General features: G+C 42.0%; 1 protein-coding gene across 3 annotated transcripts in view; it reads right to left on the reverse strand.

The window, feature by feature from the left end:
* Positions 1–22,384, reverse strand: part of Slc7a14 (solute carrier family 7 member 14) — a 123,854-nt gene that overhangs the window by 39,311 nt on the left and 62,159 nt on the right. For all 3 annotated transcript variants that reach the window (XM_063227153.1, XM_063227154.1, XM_063227155.1), the window contains one exon: positions 20,081–20,533. In XM_063227153.1, the coding sequence (XP_063083223.1) occupies positions 20,081–20,384 (304 nt within the window). In that variant the 5' untranslated portion in view covers positions 20,385–20,533. The remainder of the gene's footprint in view (positions 1–20,080; positions 20,534–22,384) is intronic.

A 22,384-nucleotide genomic window follows, 5' to 3' on the forward strand; every position in this document is an offset into this window, starting at 1 on the left:
ACTAGTCCCCTAACTGACCTACTCACTTAGCCTTTTCCTAAATAACTTCTGACTTACAAATTTTCTTTCTTTATGAGACATGGATGGTTAAGTATCTACTCAATCAGACACTGAAGTGAATCCCCAAGTCACAAACTGGAAGTATGGCAGATTTCCAGACATTGAAGCTTGTATATTCTAATTTAATTTAATAAATAGTTGACTCCATACAGCTAGTGTTTAACATCATAGAGTATCTGGGAAGTGCTCCTGTGGTCAAGTTGGGTGAGCATGGCTCTTTCAGGCATATGTTCTTTGGTTGCAAGAGAAGAGAGGAGCTGTAAGGTAGAGTTGGGCTTCTGAGATGCATCTTAAAGAGTGAGCTGGGGGGCTGGTGATTTAACTCAGCGGCATAAGCACCTGCCTTGCAAGCAGGCGGTCGTGAGTTCGATTCCCAGTACTGATAAAAAGTTAAAAAAAAAAAAAAAAAGAATGAGCTGGGATTTGCCTCAGTCAGAAAAAAAAGTAGAGGCAAGGGTCCACTGGAATGCAACAGATAGATGATTCTGGGAACTGCAGAAGGTCAGCTGCAGAGGTGAACCAAGTGAGTGGGAGGCAAGATCTTTTTAACAGAGTGGTAGAATATAGTGGCAAGAAGGCCATACAGTTCACTTACTTATATAGTTTAAAACAATTCTGTCACTCAAAGTCTTATTTGGGGGCCTAACACAAAAATAAGCAAAAGCAAAGGACCTGCCCAGAGCCCAGCCACACTAGGGTGCGCTTGGCAGGTTTCACGCCTGCCCAGGACATGCCCAGTGACCTTCTCCCAAATCAGGAAACTGAGTGGCAGTGGAGGTAAATTTGCATGACCCAGAGCCCCGAGAGACTTTAAGATCATCTCTTCTGGAGCTTAAGGACCAGTCCAGAGCCCAGGCACACTAGACTAGCCTTGGGAGGTTTTGTGGACCAACTATATTATGCTCAGTGACCTTCTTCAATTGCAGGATTTGAGAGTAGGTGAAATGAGTTCCAGGGTATTGGTCTTCGCCTGGGGAGAGCTTCAACCCACCATCCACAGTGGGTAGGTGCCTGCCCAGCTACCTGAAACACTAAAGGTTGCACGGGAGGGCCTGAGGGCCTAACTGGACCAGGCTCAGCAACTTCCATTCAGTCTCAGGAGCTTAGGGCATGGGAGATGATTTCCAACACATCCAGGGGAAGCCTTGGAACAACACTTGAAGCATAGAAATATAGGAAAATGACAAAGCAAAAGACCAAAATGCAATCTCAAACCTCCAGCCCATCCCAAGAAACCTTAGGAGCTATGTACATAGAAGAAAATATATGCCATACACCTGAAATATTTGAGATGATAGCAACTGAAATAAAGAAGCAACTCCAGGAAGCTTTAAAGGAATTCAAACTACAAATAATCTCCCAGGTAAAAGAAGAAATGACAAAAGTAATGAAAGAGATCCTGAACATATCTAAAGAAGTCACAGTTAAAAAATTGGAGGAACTAAACAAAAAGGTACAATCCCTGGATGAACAATATAAGAAACAAACAGAATACATAAAGCAGATGCAAAGAGATATGCAGGAAATCAAAAATTCTATTGAAAGTTGTAAAAAACTGCCTCAAGGAAAGTGAAGATACAATTTCAGACCTTAAGGACAGGATTACAGCTAGTGAACAGGAAAGGCAAGATCTTTTAAATATAACAAGGAATCAGGAAATAACAATTCAACAGCTGCAAGGTGATGCAAAGAAAAACAACATACTATTGATACAGATAAATGAAAAAGAAGGGGACAACATAAAAGATGTCAAGAGGCTATTTAGAGAAATAATAGCTGAAAATTTCCCAAACATGAGAATGGAAACTGACATCAGGATCAATGAAGCATATAGAACTCCAAATAGTCATAACCAAAATAAAACTACAACCAGACATATAATAATCACCATCCCAGAAATCCAACATAATAATAGAATATTAAAAGCTGTTAGAGAGAAAAGATAGATCACCTATAAAGGAAAACCTATCAGAATCACAGCAGACTTCTCAGCACAAACAATAAAGTCAAGAAGAGCATGGAGTGTAGTATTTCAGATCCTAAAGGAAAATGATTTCCAACCTAGACTGATGTGCCCTGAAAAACTGTCCTTCAAAATGGATGGAGAAATAAGATACTTCCATGACAAAGAACAGCTGAAGAAGTTCATGATTACCAAGCCAATCCTGCAAAGAATACTGAAAGACAGTTTAGATACACTTAGGAAAAAACCACTAAACAAAGCAGTCAATTAAAGAGAACGGAAAGATAAAGATTCAACAGCAGAAAGATAATGAGTCAATGATAAACCAACATATAACAGTTATAACCATTAATGTAAATGGTCTCAATGCACCAATTAAAAGAAACAGACTGGCAGAATGGATCAAGAAACAACATCCAACCATATGCTGTCTACAAGAAACCCATCTAACCCAAAAGGATACTCACAGACTGAAAGTCAAAGGATGGAAAACAATGCTTCGTGCAACAGGAACCCCCCCAAAAAAGTGGGGGTAGCTATTCTGTTTGCAGAGAATGTGAACTTCAAGCCAATAATGACCAGAAGAGATAAAGAAGGTCAATATATACTGGTTAGGGGAAAACTTCAAGAGGAAGAGATAACAATCTTAAATATATATGCACCAAATTCCAGAGCACCCAGTTATATAAAGCAAGTATTAACAGAAATGAAAAACCAAATTAGCAGTAACACAATTATAACAGGAGACCTTAACACACCATTGACACCAAGGGATAGATCAACCAGACAGAAAATCAGCAAAGAAATAACAGAACTGAATCACACATGTGAACAAATGGACTTGATAGATATATACAGAGTGTTCCACTCAACAACATCAGAATACACATTCTTCTCCGCAGTACATGGGACATTCTCTAAAATAGATCATCTATTAGCCCACAACATATTTAAATAAGTGTAAAAGAGTTGAAATTATCTCATGTATGTTATCGGATCACAGCGCCATGAAATTAGAAATTAATAAAAGAAGATACGGCAAAAATCACACAAACACATGGAAACTGAATAAGACACTCTTGAATAATCAGTGGGTTACAGGGCAAATTAAAGAAGGAATTAAGCAATACCTACAAGCAAACAAAAATACAAATATAACTTACCGGAATCTGTGGGATGCAATGAAAGCTGTCCTGAGAGGGAAATTTATTGCACTGAGTTCCCACATCAGGAAAACAGAACAAATACAAATAAATAACCTGATGCTACACCTCAAAATCTAGAAAAAGAAGAGCAAGTCAAGCCCAAAGCCAAAAGAAGGGAACAAATTATAAAAAGCAGAGCAGAAATTAATGCAATAGAGACTCAGAAAACAATCCAAAGAATCAATGAATCAAAGAGTTGGTTCTTTGAAAGAATAAATAAAATTGATAAGTCCTAAGCCAACCTTATTTAAAAAAAAGGAAGAAAAAGCTCAAATTCATACAATAAGAAATGAAAAAGGCAAAATCACTACAAAATCTGTAGAAATACAGAAGATCATCAGCACTTATTTTGAAAACCTCTACTCTCATAGGTTTGATAACACAGAAGAAATAGACCCCTAGAAACATATGAAGTACCAAAGCTAGGTCAAGAAGATGTAAAACTGCTGAACAACCCAATATCTATTAATGCAATTGATAATGTAATTAAGTCATTACCTATAAAGAAGAGCCCAGGCCCAGAGGGATTCACTGCGGAATTCTACAAGAAATACAAAGAAGACCTAATGCCGACATTCCTCAACCTCTTCAGTGAAATCGAAAGGGAAGCAATCCTTCCTAAGTCATTCCTGGAAGCAAATATTACTCTAGTACCAAAACCTGAAAAAGATTCAACTAAAAAAGAGAACTACAGGCCAGTCTCCCTAATGAACACAGATGCAAAAATCCTCAATAAAATACTGGCAAATAGGATGCAGCAAATCATCAAGAAGATTATACACCATGACCAAGTGGGATTCATCCCAGGCATGCAGGGATGGTTCAACATATGCAAATCAATAAAGGTAATCCACCATATCAATAAAGCCAAAAGTAAGAATCACATGATCATTTCTATAGATGCAGAAAAAGCTTTTGATAAAGTCCAACACTCATTTATGATAAGAACCTTACAGAAAATTAGAATAGATGGTCTTTACCTCAATATAATAAAGGCCATGTATGACAACAGCCAGTATCATACTAAATGGCCAAAAGTTGAAGGCCTTTACCTTAAAATCAGGCACAGGACAAGGATGTCCCTTATCACCACTCCTATTTAATATAGTACTGGAAATACTAGCCAGAGCAATTAGACAAGAGAGAGAAATAAAAGGGGTAAAGATAGGAAGAGAAGAAGTTAAATTATCATTATTTGTGGATGACATGATACTTTACATAGAAGACCCCCAAATCTCCATTGAAAGACTCCTAGATACAATAAATAAATTCAGCAATGTAGCTGGATACAAAATCAGTACTCAAAAATCAATAACATTTCTATATACTGACAACAAAATCAAAGAGAGAGAAATAAGAGAAGCCACACCTTTCACGCTAGCATCCAAAAAAATGAAATATTTAGGAATTATTCTCATGAAAGAAGTGAAAGACCTATATAGGGAAAATTATAATACACTGAAAAAAGAAATTGAAGAGGATCTCAGAAAATGGAAAGACATCCCTTGCTCATGGATAGGAAGTATAAATATTGTGAAAATGGCCATTCTCCCAAAACTCCTATACAATTCAATGCAATCCCAATAAAAATACCACCAACATACCTTATGGATCTAGAGAAATCACTCCTCAAATTCATCTGGAACCAGAAGAGACCTAGAATAGCAAAGACTGTTCTAAACAGCAAAGGCAAGGCAGGAGGCATCACAATCCCTGACTTGAAGTTATACTACAAAGCAACTGTAGTAAAATCAAGATAGTATTGGAATAAAAACAGAGCCAAAGATGAATGGAATAGATTAGAAGATACAACTACAACTACAAACACACTCAACCACCTTATCTTCGATAAAGGGGCCAAACATGTGCACTGGAAGAACAACAGCATCTTTAATAAATGGTGTTGGAAAACCTGGCTTTCCACATGCTGAAAACTAAAACTAGACCCATGCCTGTCACCATATACTAAATTAAAATCTAAATGGATCAAAGATCTGAATATTAAAACAGAAACACTAAATCTATTGGAAGACAAATTGGGTAAAAACCTTGAAGACATAGGAGTAGGTAGAGAATTCATGAACAGGACTCAAACCGCACAGGAAATCCCAGAATCAATAACCGGGATCACCTCTTAATAAAAAGTTTCTGCACGTCAAAAGAAATCTCCAGCATAGTGAAAAGAAAACCCACAAACTGGGAAAAAATCTTAGTGAACTCTCCCTCAGACAAAGGACTTCTGTCTAAAACATATAAAGAATTAAAAAAAATCAGACCCCCAAAATTCAAAGATCCAATTCAAAAATGGGCATCCGAGATGAATACGCACTTCTCAGATGAAGAAATACAAATGGCAAATAAATCCTTGAAAAATTGTTCATCATCGTTACTCATTAGAGAAATGCAAATTAAAACCACACTGAGATTCCATCTCACTCCTGAAAGAATGGCCAGGATCAAGAAAACTACCAAGAACAAATGCTGGAGAGGCTGTGGGGAAAAAGGAACTCTCCTGCACTATTGGTGGGAGTGTAGATTGGTGCAACCATTGTGGAGGTCAGTCTGGAGATTTCTCAAAAAGGTAGGATTGGAAGTCCCATTTGTTCCAGCTATTCCACTTATAGTCATATTCCCAGAAAAACTGAAAGCATCATACCACAGTGATATATGTGCACCCATGTTTATAGCATCACAATTTGTAATAGCCAGATCTTGGAAACAACCTAAGTGCCCATCAACTGAGGAATAGATAAAAAAGTTGTATTTTTATACAATGGAGTACTACTCAGCTATAAAGAATGATCAATTGAGATATTTATAAATAAATGGGCGCAGCTTGAGACCATACTCATAAGCAAATAAATCAAACTCACATGTATACATGCCAAATAGTTTTCCCTAGTGTAAGAAATGGTAAGAATATATAAAAGTATGTGGTAAACATGATTCCCCATTATATTGCTTTGAATCCTCATAGTGTTTTCATTAATTGGAATGGTTCTATTCTGGGTTGTTTGATTTTACTGTCTGTGATGGTATGAATAGTTATTTTGAAGAAAAGACAATATAATAACTAGTGCTGATTTAATATCACCTTGTTTTGAAGTCCCATGAAGCTTTTGTTTTTCTGTCCCTATTGGTTTATCATGCTGTATCTTATTGGATTTTATTATATGTGTTAGTATAAACAAAATTTTTTATAGACAAATAGATAATATAGAAACCATTGTTCGTTTTCTGTTAGTTGGCTTTAAATACCCTGTAATACTTTCATCCTCTTGAATGGTTTTACACTGTCATGTTGTGTTTGATGGTATAATATATGAAGTTATACTCAAATATTTCAAGGAAAGAGACATTATGGTAGCTACCGTTATGTTGGGTTATTTTGTGGTGAAACACTATGTTGCTTAAATTGTTCTGTTCTGACCTGTGTTATTATGTTGTTATGTTCTCTTTTTTCTTAATCTCCTTCTTTCTTTTAATTTTTTTAATAAATGTGCTCCTTGCATAGTAAACAAACAAACAAAAAAAAGGAAGCAAAAGCAGTGTGGTGTGTTTGAGGGCACAGGAGGCCGGAGACGGTTTGTCAGGATCTATTTCATCCGCACCTTCCTAGGGCCCTGGAGCCCTCTCTGTGGACCCATGAGCTGGCTGAGCTTGGGCAAGAGTGGTGTCAATTGACCTTCAGGACGGTTTCTTTATTTTATAAACAGTGCGACTGAGCCACAAGCTTGAAGTCGCATATTCATTCAGGGACAGGGCTGCAGCTAGAACGTAGGGGTCAGAAGTGACATGCAGTTCTAGTATTTTTCTAATTAATTAGTTAATTAACTCACATATGCATGCATTTGTCAGGCATTTGTTAGATTTGAGGGACTGGAAGGTGAGCAGGAAGAATGCAGTTCCTTTTTGTGAGTCTTCCAGTGTACTTGAAAAAACAGACCAGAAAACCAGACAATCAGAGGACTATCCCAAGGGAAATAGACAGGACAGGAGAGCAAGTGGAGGGGGTTACTCAAGAAAACAATTTGTCAACTCTGGGTTTTGTTCAGGCTTCTGGGAAGTGGGCTAGTCTGACTGCTTTTGAGTGATGGTCTGGAAGACACAGCTGTTAGACCTGACTGATTATTTTGAACTTTGTGTATTGAGAATACTTCATATTGGGGAGGAAGGAAGGTTGGGTGGGCTGATCTGGCAAATGGATGAGGTCAGCAGTTCCTGGTTTTTGAGATTACTTCTTCTCAAGTGCCAAATATCAGCCATCTGCCAGATGCAAAATGGAGTCCACCACTAGACTACACTGGTGAGAGTCACCCGAACATCTCTTTAGGAACACCTCTGTGAGAACTTGTACCAAGCAAGCAAGCAAACAGACAAATACAAAAAAAGAACTTGAGGATGTCGGGATATAGCTCAGCACACACACACACACACACACACACACACACACACACACTCCTCACCAGTATAGAGTTTTGCTGAGATGATCATTAGCCATTTTCTTAATTTTCATGACAACTTTGTTTGTTTTACAAATTCACAGCAGAGCCAAGGCGTCACACACATTGGTTTAGTTGCTAGTCCTGCCAACTGGGAATGGGACATGAGGAGAAATCACGGGACCTCAGAGAGAGACGAGGTGTGAATTCTTTTGGAAATGCTTTCCTTAGTGACACTGAATTCCAGGTGGCAGGTAGTGAAGTGTCTCTGCCACTGCTGTCTCCCTCGAGAAGCAAGTTGCTGTATTCTGAGAAACACCTGTCAGTCCCCGAGTCATGCGGGCTGGACGCAGACAGCCTGCCCTGTGTCCTCTCCCAGACACTCCGGGGTTCTTTTTCAGGAAGTGATCAGCCAGGCTGTCCCTTCTCCTCCGTCGCTGCCTCTGTATCTTCTACCTGAGCAAACTCTGCTGCTCTCTTGCTGCCAAGAAGGCTGAGGCGATTTTTACAAATGTGTCTGGAAGAAAAGCAATTTGTCTGGGAATGCTTGTGTTTCTTTGTGTCCAAGAAAAGGCTTATGATTTCGCTGCCAAATCAAGACTCAGGTAGACAGAAGAGTCTGTACTCAGGGAAGTGTCATCGATCAGCAAGGGTGCGATGCTGTTAGTTATGGAGCCTGATGGGGCTTCAATTAAAGTTTGGCAGGGAATGGAGAGCGCCTGGGTCCCCCAAATCACAGCACCAATGTGTCAAAATAAAACAAGAAGGACAGAAGCTGTCCTTATAGTTAGAAAAATGACCCCTAAAGCAGATTAATAATTTGCTGATTAAATGTGTGACTAGTCAGTCTGTTTATTCTCTTTTCTAGATCTCCTTCTATGAAAATATTTCAGAGATTATTGGGGATAGTTTCCACAAACTAACAAATTCAAGTTTTTTTTCCCCTGGTCATATTATTCTGAGTAATTATCATTGATGTAGTGGTCTTGTCATTGCATCCAACAAAAGGACCCGTAAGTAAGCTGTTCTCCGAACTAACCTTCAAGCCCAGATTGCTCCAGCATCTAGCCTTAGTTTCCTATGGAAAACCATGATGGTGATACCCGCTCAGAGGTTGTTTTGTGTCTTCAAAGCATGCATAGACAGGTCCTGGTGTAAGGAAGGCATTCCTTCTGTGGGAGCTGTGGTTACTGTTTGCAGATGAGGAGCATTTGCTTTGTAAGTGGGATAAACGAAATCAGAAAAACAAGTACTGTTGGTTGATGGAGTTTTAGCCTTGGCTATGGCTGGATTTCTGTATATCTGTTATTACTTTTTTTTCCTTAGTACTGTGAATTGAACTCACAACCTCGCACTTACCAGGCAAGCACTTGAGCCACTGAGCTCAATCCCCAGCCTTGGATTTCTGTATATCATCTAGAGTAGCGATGGCAAGTCTTTTAGAGACGAAGTGCCCAAAGTGTAGCTGAAAACTCACTTATTTATTGCAAAGTGTCAACATTACAATGAATCCTGAATCCTGAGGCTTTGGTTTAGAAAGAGCAGCTGTTATCTGATGTGTGGCTCGAGTGCTGATAGAGGGCACTTTGGTACCATAGGGGCCACCACTGATCTAGAGTCTAGACCAGGCCTTATGTATCTGCACTTCTGAAACAGAATGTAGAAAAATCTCTTCATATGCTTTAAACATTTAATCTAGAAACTTCTCATTCTGCTCCGTGATTTCAATTAGAAATCGTGAGAGTGAAGAGAAATTTTCCCGTGTGTGTGTGTGTGTTTGTGTGTGTGTGTGTGTGTGTGTGTGTGTGTGTTTGTGTGTGTGGCTCTTGCTATGTAGTCCAGCCTGGCCTCCAGCTTTTCTTACCAACCTCTCTTTATGAGACCTGCTGCCTCTTGTCCAGGTGACTCTGATAACTGAACTGAAAAGGCTTTGTGCAGAAAGGACAAGGAGAGTAGGCGCCGAGGTGACAACTAGCAATTCTCTCTCATCTAGGTATTTTCCAGCTCCTCCCTCTCACTGAGCAGGCAGTACTGATTTCTAAAGCAGATGAAGGTGGCACTACAGTGATGGCAGACCTCAGAAGCTCTGGTACAGAGACAGCACCATCACCTCTGCTCTGAGATGTGCACAGGGTTAAAGGTAAATGCCTGAAATCAACATGTTCATTTTAACATTAAATTCATGTATACATTATTGTGTTCATTTATGGATGATGAATCCAACATCTAGACAAGCCATCAGGACTGCCTAATGTTTCCCAGGGTACTGTTTCCCAGTTCATGTAGGAAAGGGTAACATTTATGTGGATATGAGAAGGAAGTGATGTGTGAAAGGGTAAGGCTGCTCACAGGTGGTGACCACCTTGGCCCTCTGCTGCACCCTTGTTGCCCTGAGGGCTGAGGGGACAATACCTTGGCATGTCTGTAACTTTCAACCAGTTTGTGAAGCTTTAGGCTAAGTACATTTGGCAGGTCATGAGAAGAGTAAGTGGCAGAGCAGGTCTTGGCATGAGGCAGTTAGGCTACAGGTACGAATCGCAGCCAGCTTCCAGATGATGGGTGGGAGTGAGCGTGCACGAGGTGAGATGATAGATCTTTCTTTACAAATCTTTTCCCTCCTTGAGCTCTATTTTAATTAACTCATGCTATGCACACATAACTCAAGCTCTTCATTTTGTGGAGGAGGGAGCAGAGCTGCAAGATGTAGATGAATAGCTGGGGGCCCAAGCTGCGGAGTAGCAGGGCTGGGAAAAGGGCTTGGTCTTCTAGCTTTGGATCCATGCCTGATTCTCTCAGCAGGGCTCACAGGTGTCTCATGGCTGCTTGACTTGTTTCTTTGCAAGGATGTTAAGTTCTTTGTTTCACAGTTCTTTTTTTTTTTTTTTTTGGTACCAGGGTTCGAACTCATGACCTTGCACTTGCCAGGCAGACACTTATGCCGCTGAGCTAAATCCCTAGCCTGCCTCAGAGTTCTTGTGTTTGGTAGCAACTCCTGCCTTGCTGAGCCCAGAGCAGGTGGTCATCTCTTCCCACAGCCACAGTAGGTGCTTTTGGTATGCAGTGTCCTCTCTACCAGGTACTGCAGAAGACGGAAAAGGAGCCAAGCTTTCCTGGGTGGGATGGAGGGAACTTATTCTCACCGTTAGCAATCTGAGAAATTTGCAAATTTCTATTGCAGTGTACTTGCCCTCTTTGAACTGATAACTGACATCCTTCCTACAGGGCTGTCAATCAAACCTTATGCATAAGAGATCTGTGAACTTCACAGCTCCTTCTTCCTCGTGGCTGGCGGGTGAAAAGAAGACACAGAGCTTGGAAGACACTTTTGTGACCTCGCTTATAGAAATTTTGATCTAGAAAACTTCTGTAATCAATAGCACAGAGTGAAATATGGGCTCTTTTGACATTCCTCCCACCAAACACTGAAGGTCTCTTCAATTCTTAGATTGTCATTGTTGAGTTCTTCAGTTTGGGGGTGTGGGTCTTCACAAAGTGCTTTGTGGGTTACTGTCTGGAGTCAGGCAAAATGGAAATTTAGGCTCACTTTTCGCTGGTGACCACCCTGTGCTCCTGGCCCTGAAGTGTCTGTGCTTCAGTTTTATGTCTTGCAAAATTAGTATCATAATGGTCTTTATTTTGTAGGATTTGTTGGAAGAATTAAGCAATCGATGCCCAACTAGCATCACGCACTACTCCTAGGGAGTTCAGCTGTTATGATGAGACATAAAACGAGGACAGTAGTATCTACCTGGCAGCTAGGCTGAAAGGATTAAATGAAGTAATGTGAGCACAGTGTCTGTTACATAACATTTGTCTAATAATAAAAATCACAGGCCTAACATTTATAAGTGTTTGCTAAGTTATATCTTTTACTTTATAAGCATCAGACATAGCTGCTATTCTTAGTAAGAGTTCAATAAATCGCTGTGCATTTGGGTAATATTTTGGGGAGCTGGTCATCCCTAGGTTTGAATCTTCTCTCCACCCTCTTAATATTTCTACCCCTACTCCATGAAGAATAGTTTTCAGAAGTGTGGGGGGGGCGGGGGTGCAAAGAAAAGCAAATTTGTGAAATGAGTGAGCGACCTTTAGATCACTGAGAAGGCTTGCAAAGCTCCACCCCCTCATTCTCCCAGAGTCTGACTTCAATTTCAGGAGGGAAACTGATTTGTTATTGTGAGAACTATACGGGGATGCATCAGACTATCTATGTAATCTGTATAGACTCTGACTCTTTAGCCATCTTACCTGGGTCATGAAAACCCAAGCTGAGATGAACCAGAATGGACACGATGAGCTTTGGGAGGATTCAGAAGCGGCCAGGGCAGGAGCTGGCAGCCTCACCTGTGCAGAGGCAACCACTCAGCAAGCTCCACTCCCCTTATCCGGACCAGGGTCCCGCACCACTGCTTCACCCAGTGATGGGTCCCAAGTTGCTGAAGGGCAAATGAGGATGGAGGAAGCACAGATTACAAACCCTGGCACTGAACCGTAAACTGAGTCCAAGGAAAGCATTGCTTGGTCTGATGGCCCTTCGCTGACTTTCAGATATAATCAATGAGAACTGGCCACAGTTTATCTGTCCACATTAAAAGAGAAAGACTTTCCGGCTTTAGGAGTCTCATAAACAATCTCCTGGGATACAAGGATGTAGGTCTGGGGTTCTACTGTCTTAGCCCTGAGTTCTGCCTCTGCTAAAAACAGTTGTGAGATTTCTAAGAAGTTCCTCTAAACTCTGGCTGGGATTCCCTTGGGTGGGCTGAAACTGAGGCCCCCTCCCTCCCTCCTTGGGTGGGAGAGGACAGCAGAGGGGCCCTGTGCAGGGCCGCTGCCGCGGGCTGCACACACAGATGTGCCCCGTCTCTCCAGCTATGGTCTGCGGGGCCCCTTGGCTAGAGTTTCCTGTTTCTGCTTTCACTTCCTGTTACCAGAGCTGCATCATAAAATCCATTATTCTGATGTGATGGTTTCAAACAGATTCTTATTCACTATGTGCCTTTTTGTGGACAGAAAAAATATTTCCTCCTTTTCCTCATTATATCCATATCCAAATCTATTCCATACGAAGCTTCATTTTGACCCCCACTGTGGGTGCCCCTAATCGTGTGCCTATTTTGTATAAAATGAGCAACCCCATTTTCCACCTGTATTCTTTCTCCATTTATGTTACTAAAACATCTGGCTGTGCCACTGAGTTTCTCAATGCCTGTAGCACGATGTTTTACCTTCCAGGTTTGACAAATTTAGGGCTAGGAAGTGGAGGGCGCGGTTGGAGGAGGAAGGCTTCTCTTAGTGTGGCAGGGGTGAGAGCCAAGAAGAGAGGGTTGGCAGTGAGGGAGACCTGGAGGGTCCCAGATCCAGGTGTAAACCGCTGTCTGCTGTGGTATTGTGTCTTTGACTTGTGGCTCAGCCTTTGCAGAGGTCCACTGAGCACACAGCATTGTGTCACTTGTACTTGGGAGAGTGGGTCAGGAGGCGTCCACTTCGATGGTAAAGAAAAGAGGAAGTAGGGGCGAGGTGACCTAGGGGTTCAGGCCTGTAGAACTCAGAGAAGGGTGAGCCTCACAGCTCCGTAGGGTTATTTAGCTTTTCCAGTTTATACTGGGAACTAGAGCCAATTTTATTGGAATTTATTAGAACCAATCAACCTCAAAAAGCTGGAGGTCTTAGGGGTTATGGGTCCGTTATACATCCTGCGGTGACAGCCGTTTTCCCTTTCTGTCCCATCAAGAGAACCTCAGTGTCCTGGCTGGGCAGCACACCAAGCTGGAAGGTGGCATTTCCCACACTCTTGGCTGTTGCCAGGGTCCAGTGTAAGTAGAAGTAATGGGGAGAATTATGAGCAGATCGGGGCGAAGGCAGCGGACACAGGGGCAGAATGCTTGTGATGTGGGCCGCAATGGCTGTCTCTTCCCAGATTTCTTTCATAAGAGAGCAATGAAATTTTCTCACTTTTTATTTTCCTATTATGTGGAGTTGAACTTAACCTCAATTTGCTAATGCAACAGCACAACTGCAAAGTGATTAAGAAATGAGTTCTGGAGTCAGAGTGCTTTTACTTCATTTTTTTCTGTGTCATTTTTTCTTTTTTTCTTTGTGGTATTAGGGACTGAACTACATCTCCGGCTCTTTATATTTTAAGACAAGCTCTCACTTCATCACAGAATTGCTAAGACTATATTCAAATTTGGCAACCCTCCTGTCTCAGCCTCCCCGTGTGATGGGATCACGGACATGGACCAGCAGGCCTTAGTGCTCTTTCACCGTAAGCAGGAGCCTCAAGCAAGTCAAACTAAGCATTCCACAAGCCTCAGCTTTCTGGTCTGTGAGGTGTGATAAGTGTAAGGCCACTTATCATGTAGGATTTGCTGTGCAGATAAGTGAAATAGTGTTTTAGGGATTTAGAATTCTTGGCACAAAAGCAGATGGGCAATGAATGGTGGCTGCCGCTGAAGCTGCTGTTAGCATTAGGCCTGCCACAGTTACTTCGCGGGTTTGGTGTTCATTTCCATGAATAAGCAGTGGGTCTTTTGTGATACAGAAAATTTCTTTTCTGTTGTTGGTGCTGCCCCCAGACTGGTATGGGGTAGGAACCCAGTAGATTTCCACTGAATCATGTTTTATTAGGTGTTTGCCAACCACTTCTACAGGTAGATGGTAGAAATTACTGTTACTGTGTACCTGGCAGGGGACGGATGCTGTGTCTGCAGGCTGTTGTTTAATTCCTTCCAAAATAATTCGAGACATGTGTTGAAGGGTAATTATAGAACGTATACAAGTTTGGGAGTCAATTTATGTTTTTGGTTCAGTTTTAATAATATTAAAGGAGAACTGGATGTAAAACTAGGAGGGGAAAAATCAAACCCACTTCTCTTCCATCATTCGAGTTCATAGGGGCCCCTTGGGGCTACGCATGGCCAGATGTTGCCGGCACGATGGCTTTGTTTTGTTTCATCCTCTGCCAACTAAATTAGAGAAACTCTGCAAACCATCCTCCCTCCACCCTTCAGTCTCCCCACAAAGCTTTAGGTGTGAACCAGGAAGAAGAAATGATTTCCTTTTTCCAGTTTACACAATATATACTATATACAAATGGGGTTTGCAGCTTGGTATGGGCTCAGGTCTGGCCATGGTCTATTGAAGTGCCAAAGAGTAAATATGCCCATTTGGGCAGAGGGGAAGAGGTGCAGGCCGGCTGCGTCCTCTGATAAGCGCCCTCCGCCTGTGGTCAGCCTCTGGTGGAGCAGAGTGGGAAGAGGAAGAGCCAGGAGGTTGCTGAAACTTGGGGCACTGTGACATTGTAAAGAAAGTAACTTCTCTCTCAGAGGCAGGTTTGCTTCATGTTAGGCTCACTTGCAAAGCACTAGGGTGAGGTCCCGTGGCCAAGAAAATCTCCTACGATTTTATGGGCCAAATAGATTCCCACATCTGTGTCCTGTCTGTGTGGGTCATGCTGCAGCAGAGGGTAGGTGCCAGGGCCTGTCACACAGTAGGTCTCATCTCTAGCTCTATTGGACATCCCCGGAGTCCTGAGGAAAATTTCAGGTCCTCGTGCATACCTTCACCCGAGCAATTAGAAATTCAGGCAGTGGAGTGTGTGCATTCATATTCTTAAAAAGAAATGAACGCAAATGAAGAGAAAAGCCACAAAATAAGAAGAAGCATTTGCACCAATGTGAGGTCTAATGGAATAGTATGGTGAATGTTTAAAGTAAAAACTTTAATTGCCCCCAATCCCTCCGGAGCACTCCTCCTTGTTTTGAACACACTCGGTCTGTCATTCTCGCCCCTTGCTGAGCAGTTCTGGAGGTCCCGTCGGGAGTTTCTTTAGTTGTGTTACTGCCTTGATATCTCCAGTCAACTCAAAACTTTCCCCTTTCATGCCTGCTTTGGCTTTGGGGAGGAGCTGACGTTGTGCAGGACAGATCTGGTGAGTGAAGGGGAGGCGGACTCATCACAGTGTTTCTGAGTCTGCCTTTTTGTTGGGTGACACTCAGCAGCCACATCGACCATGTTTCTGATTCTGACTCTGAAATACATTCACAAAAAGGACTCCCAGAACTGCTTCAGTAAGCGGCTGTGCTCAAAGGAAAGAGAAGTATGTAGCGGGGGATTAATGGCCATGTGCCTTTTACTGCATGCATTTAAAAAATTTAAATGTGCAGTATGTTTGTTAGCCTTTGTATATGCCTGATAAATAACTGTTATGCAGAATATATGAAGAAGTTTTAAAAGTTAATAATGTCTTATGTACATATAACAACTGCCCACAATAAATATAATCTTTATACATTGTAAAGATGTATTAATAAAAAATGAAATTCCCTATGATGAATGTGATCATTATGTATACCTCCAATGTACTAATAAACATAATTTTTAAAAAATGTCTTATGTTCTAATAAAAATGGCAATGAAAGTTAATAAGAAAACAAAAAACCCAATTTGGAAATGGGCAAAAGATTTATGTAGAAACTCCATCCAGAATCCATTATTCTAGAGAAAAAAGCTCTTGGGTGTCTAAAATTCATAGCCAGGCTGTACGTATTGCTGGCGCAGCAGACTTGCATCCAGGGTCCATCATTAACACTTCACTCGCCTCATACATACATTTGGAGACAGCGAAACCTACTGCTGTGGTGTGGATATGGTTTGCCCCAGGTACGTGTGTTAATGACTTAGTCCTCAGCGCGGTGCTGTCAGAGGCGGTGGACTTGAGGAGTCAGGGCCCGGTGGGGAGTGGTTAGGTCTTCAGAGGAGCTTCTTTCCCACAGAACTAAGGTGGGGCCCTGCCTTTGAGAGTGAGCTGCTACAAAAAGAAAGACTGGCCCCTCCTACTGTTGGCTTTTGGTCACTATGTGATCTTTCTCTACCACAGTGCACACCATGATGCCACTGGCCACGTGTGATGCAGCAAGGAGAGGGTGCACACGAGAGCTGGCACTTGCCCTCGAACCACAGCATCTATGAGCTAAATAAATCTCTTTTCTTTATACATTACCAGACCTGAGTATTTTGTTGTAGCAGTGGAAAACACACTAAGAAACAACCTTGATGCGATAGTATGAGTTTTAAATATTATACTGTATAGCCAACACTTCACATTTGGCACAAATAATCACCACTTCTTTAGTGCTATGTGCTAGACCTCGCACTTTATTATATCCCATTTAGTCTTCACTAAAACTCTATGAAGTAGATATTTTAACTTTCAAAGTAGAGAAACTCAGGCATAGAGAAGTTTAGAAACTTGCTTAAGGTCTCACAGAGGTCAGTGGCTGAGCCAGATTCCAAGTCTAACTAAAATTTATTACTTACTGTGTCACTTCAGAGCCTGGATTCAAACATATTGCTCTCTGACACTACTTCCTAATCTTGTATCTTACTTTCAAAGTATTTGTATTCCGATGATTTCTTGACCTCATTGAACATTCCAGTTTTTCCTAATCCTACAACTTTTCATGAATCCTTAACACTCCAGTGTTTTCACTTCTGTCCTTACTCAGCCCACATTATACGGCTCAGCACAGTTTACTTTGTTTTGCCGATACCTTAACCTCATTGCTCTTTTGTCCCTCTACTTGGAAAAGGCTGAATCTAGCTATTCTAACCTTTCCTTACTTTTTCCTGCAACCAAGCAGCAATGATTGCCAAATGTAATTGCACGGCTATGGAGACTGGACCACCTTTCAGGTTTTCATTAATGCCAGGGGGAGAAAAGGACCATGCATCAACAAGGGTGAAAGTGTAGGGAAATTTGATTGTTGTGCTATGGAGAAGCAGCAGGAAGTTTGGTCATGGGGAGGCAGTCTGCGGATGTGACACAACAGTGGGAGGAAGACACTAGGTGAAGAGGGAACTTTAGTGTCCAAGGATCACAGGACGGAGAGACCTGCTCTCAACATGCCAACTTGGCCCAGGTTATTTATGAATCCTGGCCTTGGCTGGGGGCTCAAAGAGGATTCTGGCTGTCCTCAGCACATAGATGGGTCAGTCATGAAGCATAGAACAGGGTTATGGATGGGGCCATATGTACAGAGGGTGGATCCTGTTTGGAGAGAGGCACAGCCTTTTTCTCCTGGTGGCTGGTGCAGTGGTGGAGGCACCAGCTACTTGGCAGCTCCAGGGACTGTGGTAGAGCGGGGCTAGTGATGTGCTGGTGAACAGCCAGCTTCCTGAGAAACAGTTTCAACAGTGAGCGTTTAGTCCTGTCATAGCTGACTTGAGGGACAGCACTGATTGTAGAGCAGGAAAGAGCTCCTGTACCACACTGGGTTGGCCAACCTCATGTGAGCGGAGGGAAGTGGAAAATTACACCTGCAGTGCCTGTGAGCACTGAGGCAGAGAGCAGGTTCCCGGGGTGCAACAAGACCTTAATTCTCCTTTCTCGATGTTTCATAGCCCTGTGGGATTGAGACCCTGGTAGCTCATTCACAGGAATCATCATGGTCTGGGCACTGAGTAAAAATGGGATAGGGTCTAGAGAAAATTGTACAGTCTTCATTTAGTGAGCAAGACATTTGTCCTGAGTCCCCTAGTTACATGTCTTTGTCTTTTTATTCTACCATGTCTAATCTGTTCTATATGATAACAATTTTTCTTTTCGCAGTAATGTGGATTGAACTCTGAGGTTCATGCACGCTATGCAAGTGTTCTACCACTAAATTATTCTCCTAGCTCTTTAACTGCTTTTCTTTGGGGGAACAAGGCCTCACTGAGTTGCCAGGCTAGCCTCAAATTGCAATTCTCCTGCCTCAGGGTTCAAAGTAGCTGAAACTATGTATAGGCATGTGCTGCTGTGTTTGGTTATGATAATACTTTCAGATGTATGAATCCATGTCAAGAAAGCTTGGAAATCTAATCGCATTAATAGAATTTCAAATATATACAAAGTTCATTCATTGTGAATCATTTATTTTCATCTATAAAGGAGAAAGATCTTTTATTCTGCAGAAACCTCAATTATTAGACTATTCATGCATATGAAAGGTTGACTTCTGGGAGAAAGGTTAGTGGTAAAACTAATACAGAAGACTAGACATCATAGATCTTTTCTTTGTCAAATTAAAATGATATCATCTGGGGATGGTGGCACACATGTGTAATCTCAGCATTCTGGGAGGCTGAGACAGGAGGATTGTAAGTTTGAGTCCAACCTGGGCAACTTAACAATTTAGTAACACTTTGTCTCAAAAAAAACAAAAAACAAAACAAAAAAACCAATCAAGCAAACAAAAAAATCAGTTGGAGATGTAGCTCAGTGGAAGGCTTTGGGTTCAGTTCCCAATACCACGCACTTACACACACACACACACACACACACACACACACACACACACACACACATAGACGCACACATATGCATACATGCACACACGAAGATGTCAACTATGGACCAGCATACTTTTCGGTTGCATGTTTGTAGACTGTCTTGGCATCATGTATGAATGAAGACTACGTACTACAGATGAATGGAATTAGAGTAGTGGTTTGCTTGGGATGGTACCTACAGTGTTCATATTCAGAGTTCCTGATAAAATAGAATTTGCCTGAAACATTTCTAGGAACCAAACCCACTGCCAGAGCACAAGTGGATCATCGTGATCTGCCAGCCTCACACTCAGCAAGACCTCGTGCTTTTGCACCATAACCATCAAGGAACAGAGTGTTCTCTTCCTACATGTTAAAGTCGTCCGTTTACCTCCTCCTCCTCCTCCTCCTCCAGGCAAGTGCTGAGGACTCAGCTCAAGGGAAAAGCAGGAAGAGGTTCAATCCATGGGAAAGCCACTTTGCAGGTTGTCAGTGTGTAAGTCCTAGCACCTTATTTTTAAAAAGTGAGTTTCATGACACTCTTTAAAGGGGAGAGAAGGCGCTAACGATCTACCCCTGTGGATGATCAGCCTGCTGAGATAGTCGTGGCAGATGGCAATTTGTGATTCTCACAATGTCTTTAAATCTCCTGGCTTGGCATCCATCTCCTTGTGAGGCACAGTGCCAGTCTGAAGCTTATCAAATCCTGATGTCATCAGCATTACTGACTTGTCATTTTGTCACTCTGCCTATTCTTCTTTACTATTTGTATCCTCACCATATCATCTATCCTTCCCCCTGAGGGTTTGACCTTCTTTCAATGAAGTCATTAAAATTTAACAGGCAGTGAGAAGTTGGGAGACATCTGGGGCACCAAATAAATATTTGTATTGAAAAAAATGAAAGAAAAGGAAGCTACTACAATCGAGTAAAAAATCTGTCCTTGATCTTCCTGGAAGCAAAGGCACAAGGAGAGGACAGGAAGCCACTTCTCTGCTGCTTCACACATCCCATCACTAAAGAGTCTAGGAAAGTTGGACAGGCAGCAACCAGGCCCGTGGGCCCCCTTCCCCAGGACTTCGCTTCCCTGAGACACTCACCTGATAAAATAGATGCAACTGCAGCGATGATGAAGGACACGATGACACCAGGCCCCGCCATTTCCTTGGCTACCAGGCCAGACACCACATACATGCCAGTGCCCACACAGCTGCCAACTCCAAGAGATATGAGGTCTACAGTGGTGAGCACCTGGGCCAGTTTGGTGCCATGTGCCGTGGTGGCCCCAGTGCCCTCCAGCATGGACTCCACTGGTTTGGTGCGTAGGATCCTGGAGTGCATGGCATACCAGGCGGCCCCCCACTGTACCCGTCGGGGATCCAGTGAGGCCAGGAAGCCACTCATCTTGAGTGGTGGCTTGTGTGAAGCTCAGCTGATGGAAGAGGGCTCCGGAAGCCTTAGTGGGTAGTTCTGGAAGTCATCTAGTGAATGGGGGTCTCCTGTTAGGAAAGGTCCGGAGGGACCCACAGCGGCCTTCTCCTGGGCATGAATATCTGCAGGAAAAGCACAAGAAAAGAGAAGATGAGACCAAATGGGAAACAAAACATGACTTGAAGGTTAACATCCTGAGCTGGTAGAAACAGCTCCATCTTTTCTGCTCATGATATGAGAAGGTTCCTTTTCCAATTGGTGTTTCTCCTCCAGTCTGAAATGGCAGTGTGAAGCCTGCACCATGCTGCATAGTCATTCTCAAGAGGCAGGTCCACCACTTAGTGTTCTATGATCCAGGCTAAGCTATTTCATTGCTTACATTCCAGGATGGAAGTACCCAGTGTGTCCAAATGAAGTTATCAGACACTTGCACTGTACAAAAAATCACTGCAAATACACAGTTTCCAAATGACATCCTGGACTATGTTGGACATGAGTAAGTTAACTATGAATTTCATTTCAGGATACTGAAGAGTGGCTTGACAAAATAGTCACTATAAAAAAGTTTGTTGGGTTGGATACAGTTGAGAACTATGGTGTTAGTTAAGTGATCTCTCAAGGTTTGTAAAATTAGAAAATGAAAATATTTTGAGACTACTTTCTTGGGAAGCCAGAAGCTTTGTTAGGTCTAAAAAGAAGTTTTGAAATATAGCCAAACATTTTTTTCAAGTACTGTCCTCATAAGCCTATGACATTCATGTGTATAATAGGTACCCCTACATAATTTACATTAGTAAATTATTAATTAATACTACTTAGCACTTAATATGGCACTTGTCTCTTTCTGAAGGCTTTGCAAGCACTAACTAGTTAGGAGAATCAGATGGAATCTGACAGTTTGGTTCGCGGGGATTGGGTGACAAGTATTCTGGTTTTATTTCCTCCTGGAGCCTAGAGTATCTGCATTCCTCTCCCTTCTCTTCGTTCTCTTCCCCTCCTGTCTCCCTCTTGCTCCACCTCTTCTGTTTCCCTCTGTATCTCCTTCTTATTCTTTTCAAAGCTTGAGACTATGACATTTTTGGGCGGAGGCTGCTGGAGCAGTTGCGTGGCTGCATCCCATAGGGGAATGAGCGCACCTATCTCTTGGGTTCCCTCCAGCCATCTACTGAGCATCTGTTGTGTGCCAAGCAGAGAACAGGCCCAGAACTACACCGATGAGGGCTGGCGGGAACCTGGATCATGTCACAAGGGAAAGGATTTATTCTGAAAAGTTTGTCTCTTAGTATTTTAGCTTAGCATGTCTGTTTCAGAAAATTAGACAATATAAATAATAAAAAACCACGTGAATAAATAGAATATTACTACCTAGCAACAACCCATTTCATTTGTATTCTTTCAGACTCTTTTCTAAAAATCATGTACACATGTCTATTAGAATGTATATATGTATATTTTTTAACCAGAGGAGATTTACCATTTATGTAATTTGAAATTTCCTTGTTTTACTTAACAATATATTTGAGTTTCCCTATATAATAGTTATGGGAATATTGTTTTTAATCATTGAAGGGTCACTTCACTTTTATAACTTCAATATTTTTTCTTTTTATATGGAAAGTTGGCTTGTTGATTTAGTTTTGATTCGTTCATTCAAGAAAATATTCCCAAAATCTTTTCTGTAACAGCCCAGCTTTCAGGGCTGCTGTGGTAAAGGTGACATCCAAGGTCCTGCTCTCCTGGTGCTGATGTCCGGCAACGAGAGACAACACAGCACACAAGTCACTCAGGAGGGGTGAGGATTATGTTAGGGCTGAGCTGTGTGCCTCCAAATTCACATGTGGAAGTCCTGACCCCTAGTAACCTCAGAAGATAACCTTGTTTGGAAATAGCATCACTGCAGACGTAACTAGTTAAGTTGCATCTTTGGAAGTGAGTGTGACAGGCACAGGCTGAAGGGGAGGCTTTGTGTGTCT

This window comes from Cavia porcellus, unplaced genomic scaffold (assembly GCF_034190915.1).
Source record: "Cavia porcellus strain 051 isolate PalLab524CR breed Dunkin Hartley unplaced genomic scaffold, mCavPor4.1 scaffold_17, whole genome shotgun sequence".
Taxonomy (NCBI): Eukaryota; Metazoa; Chordata; class Mammalia; order Rodentia; family Caviidae; genus Cavia; species Cavia porcellus.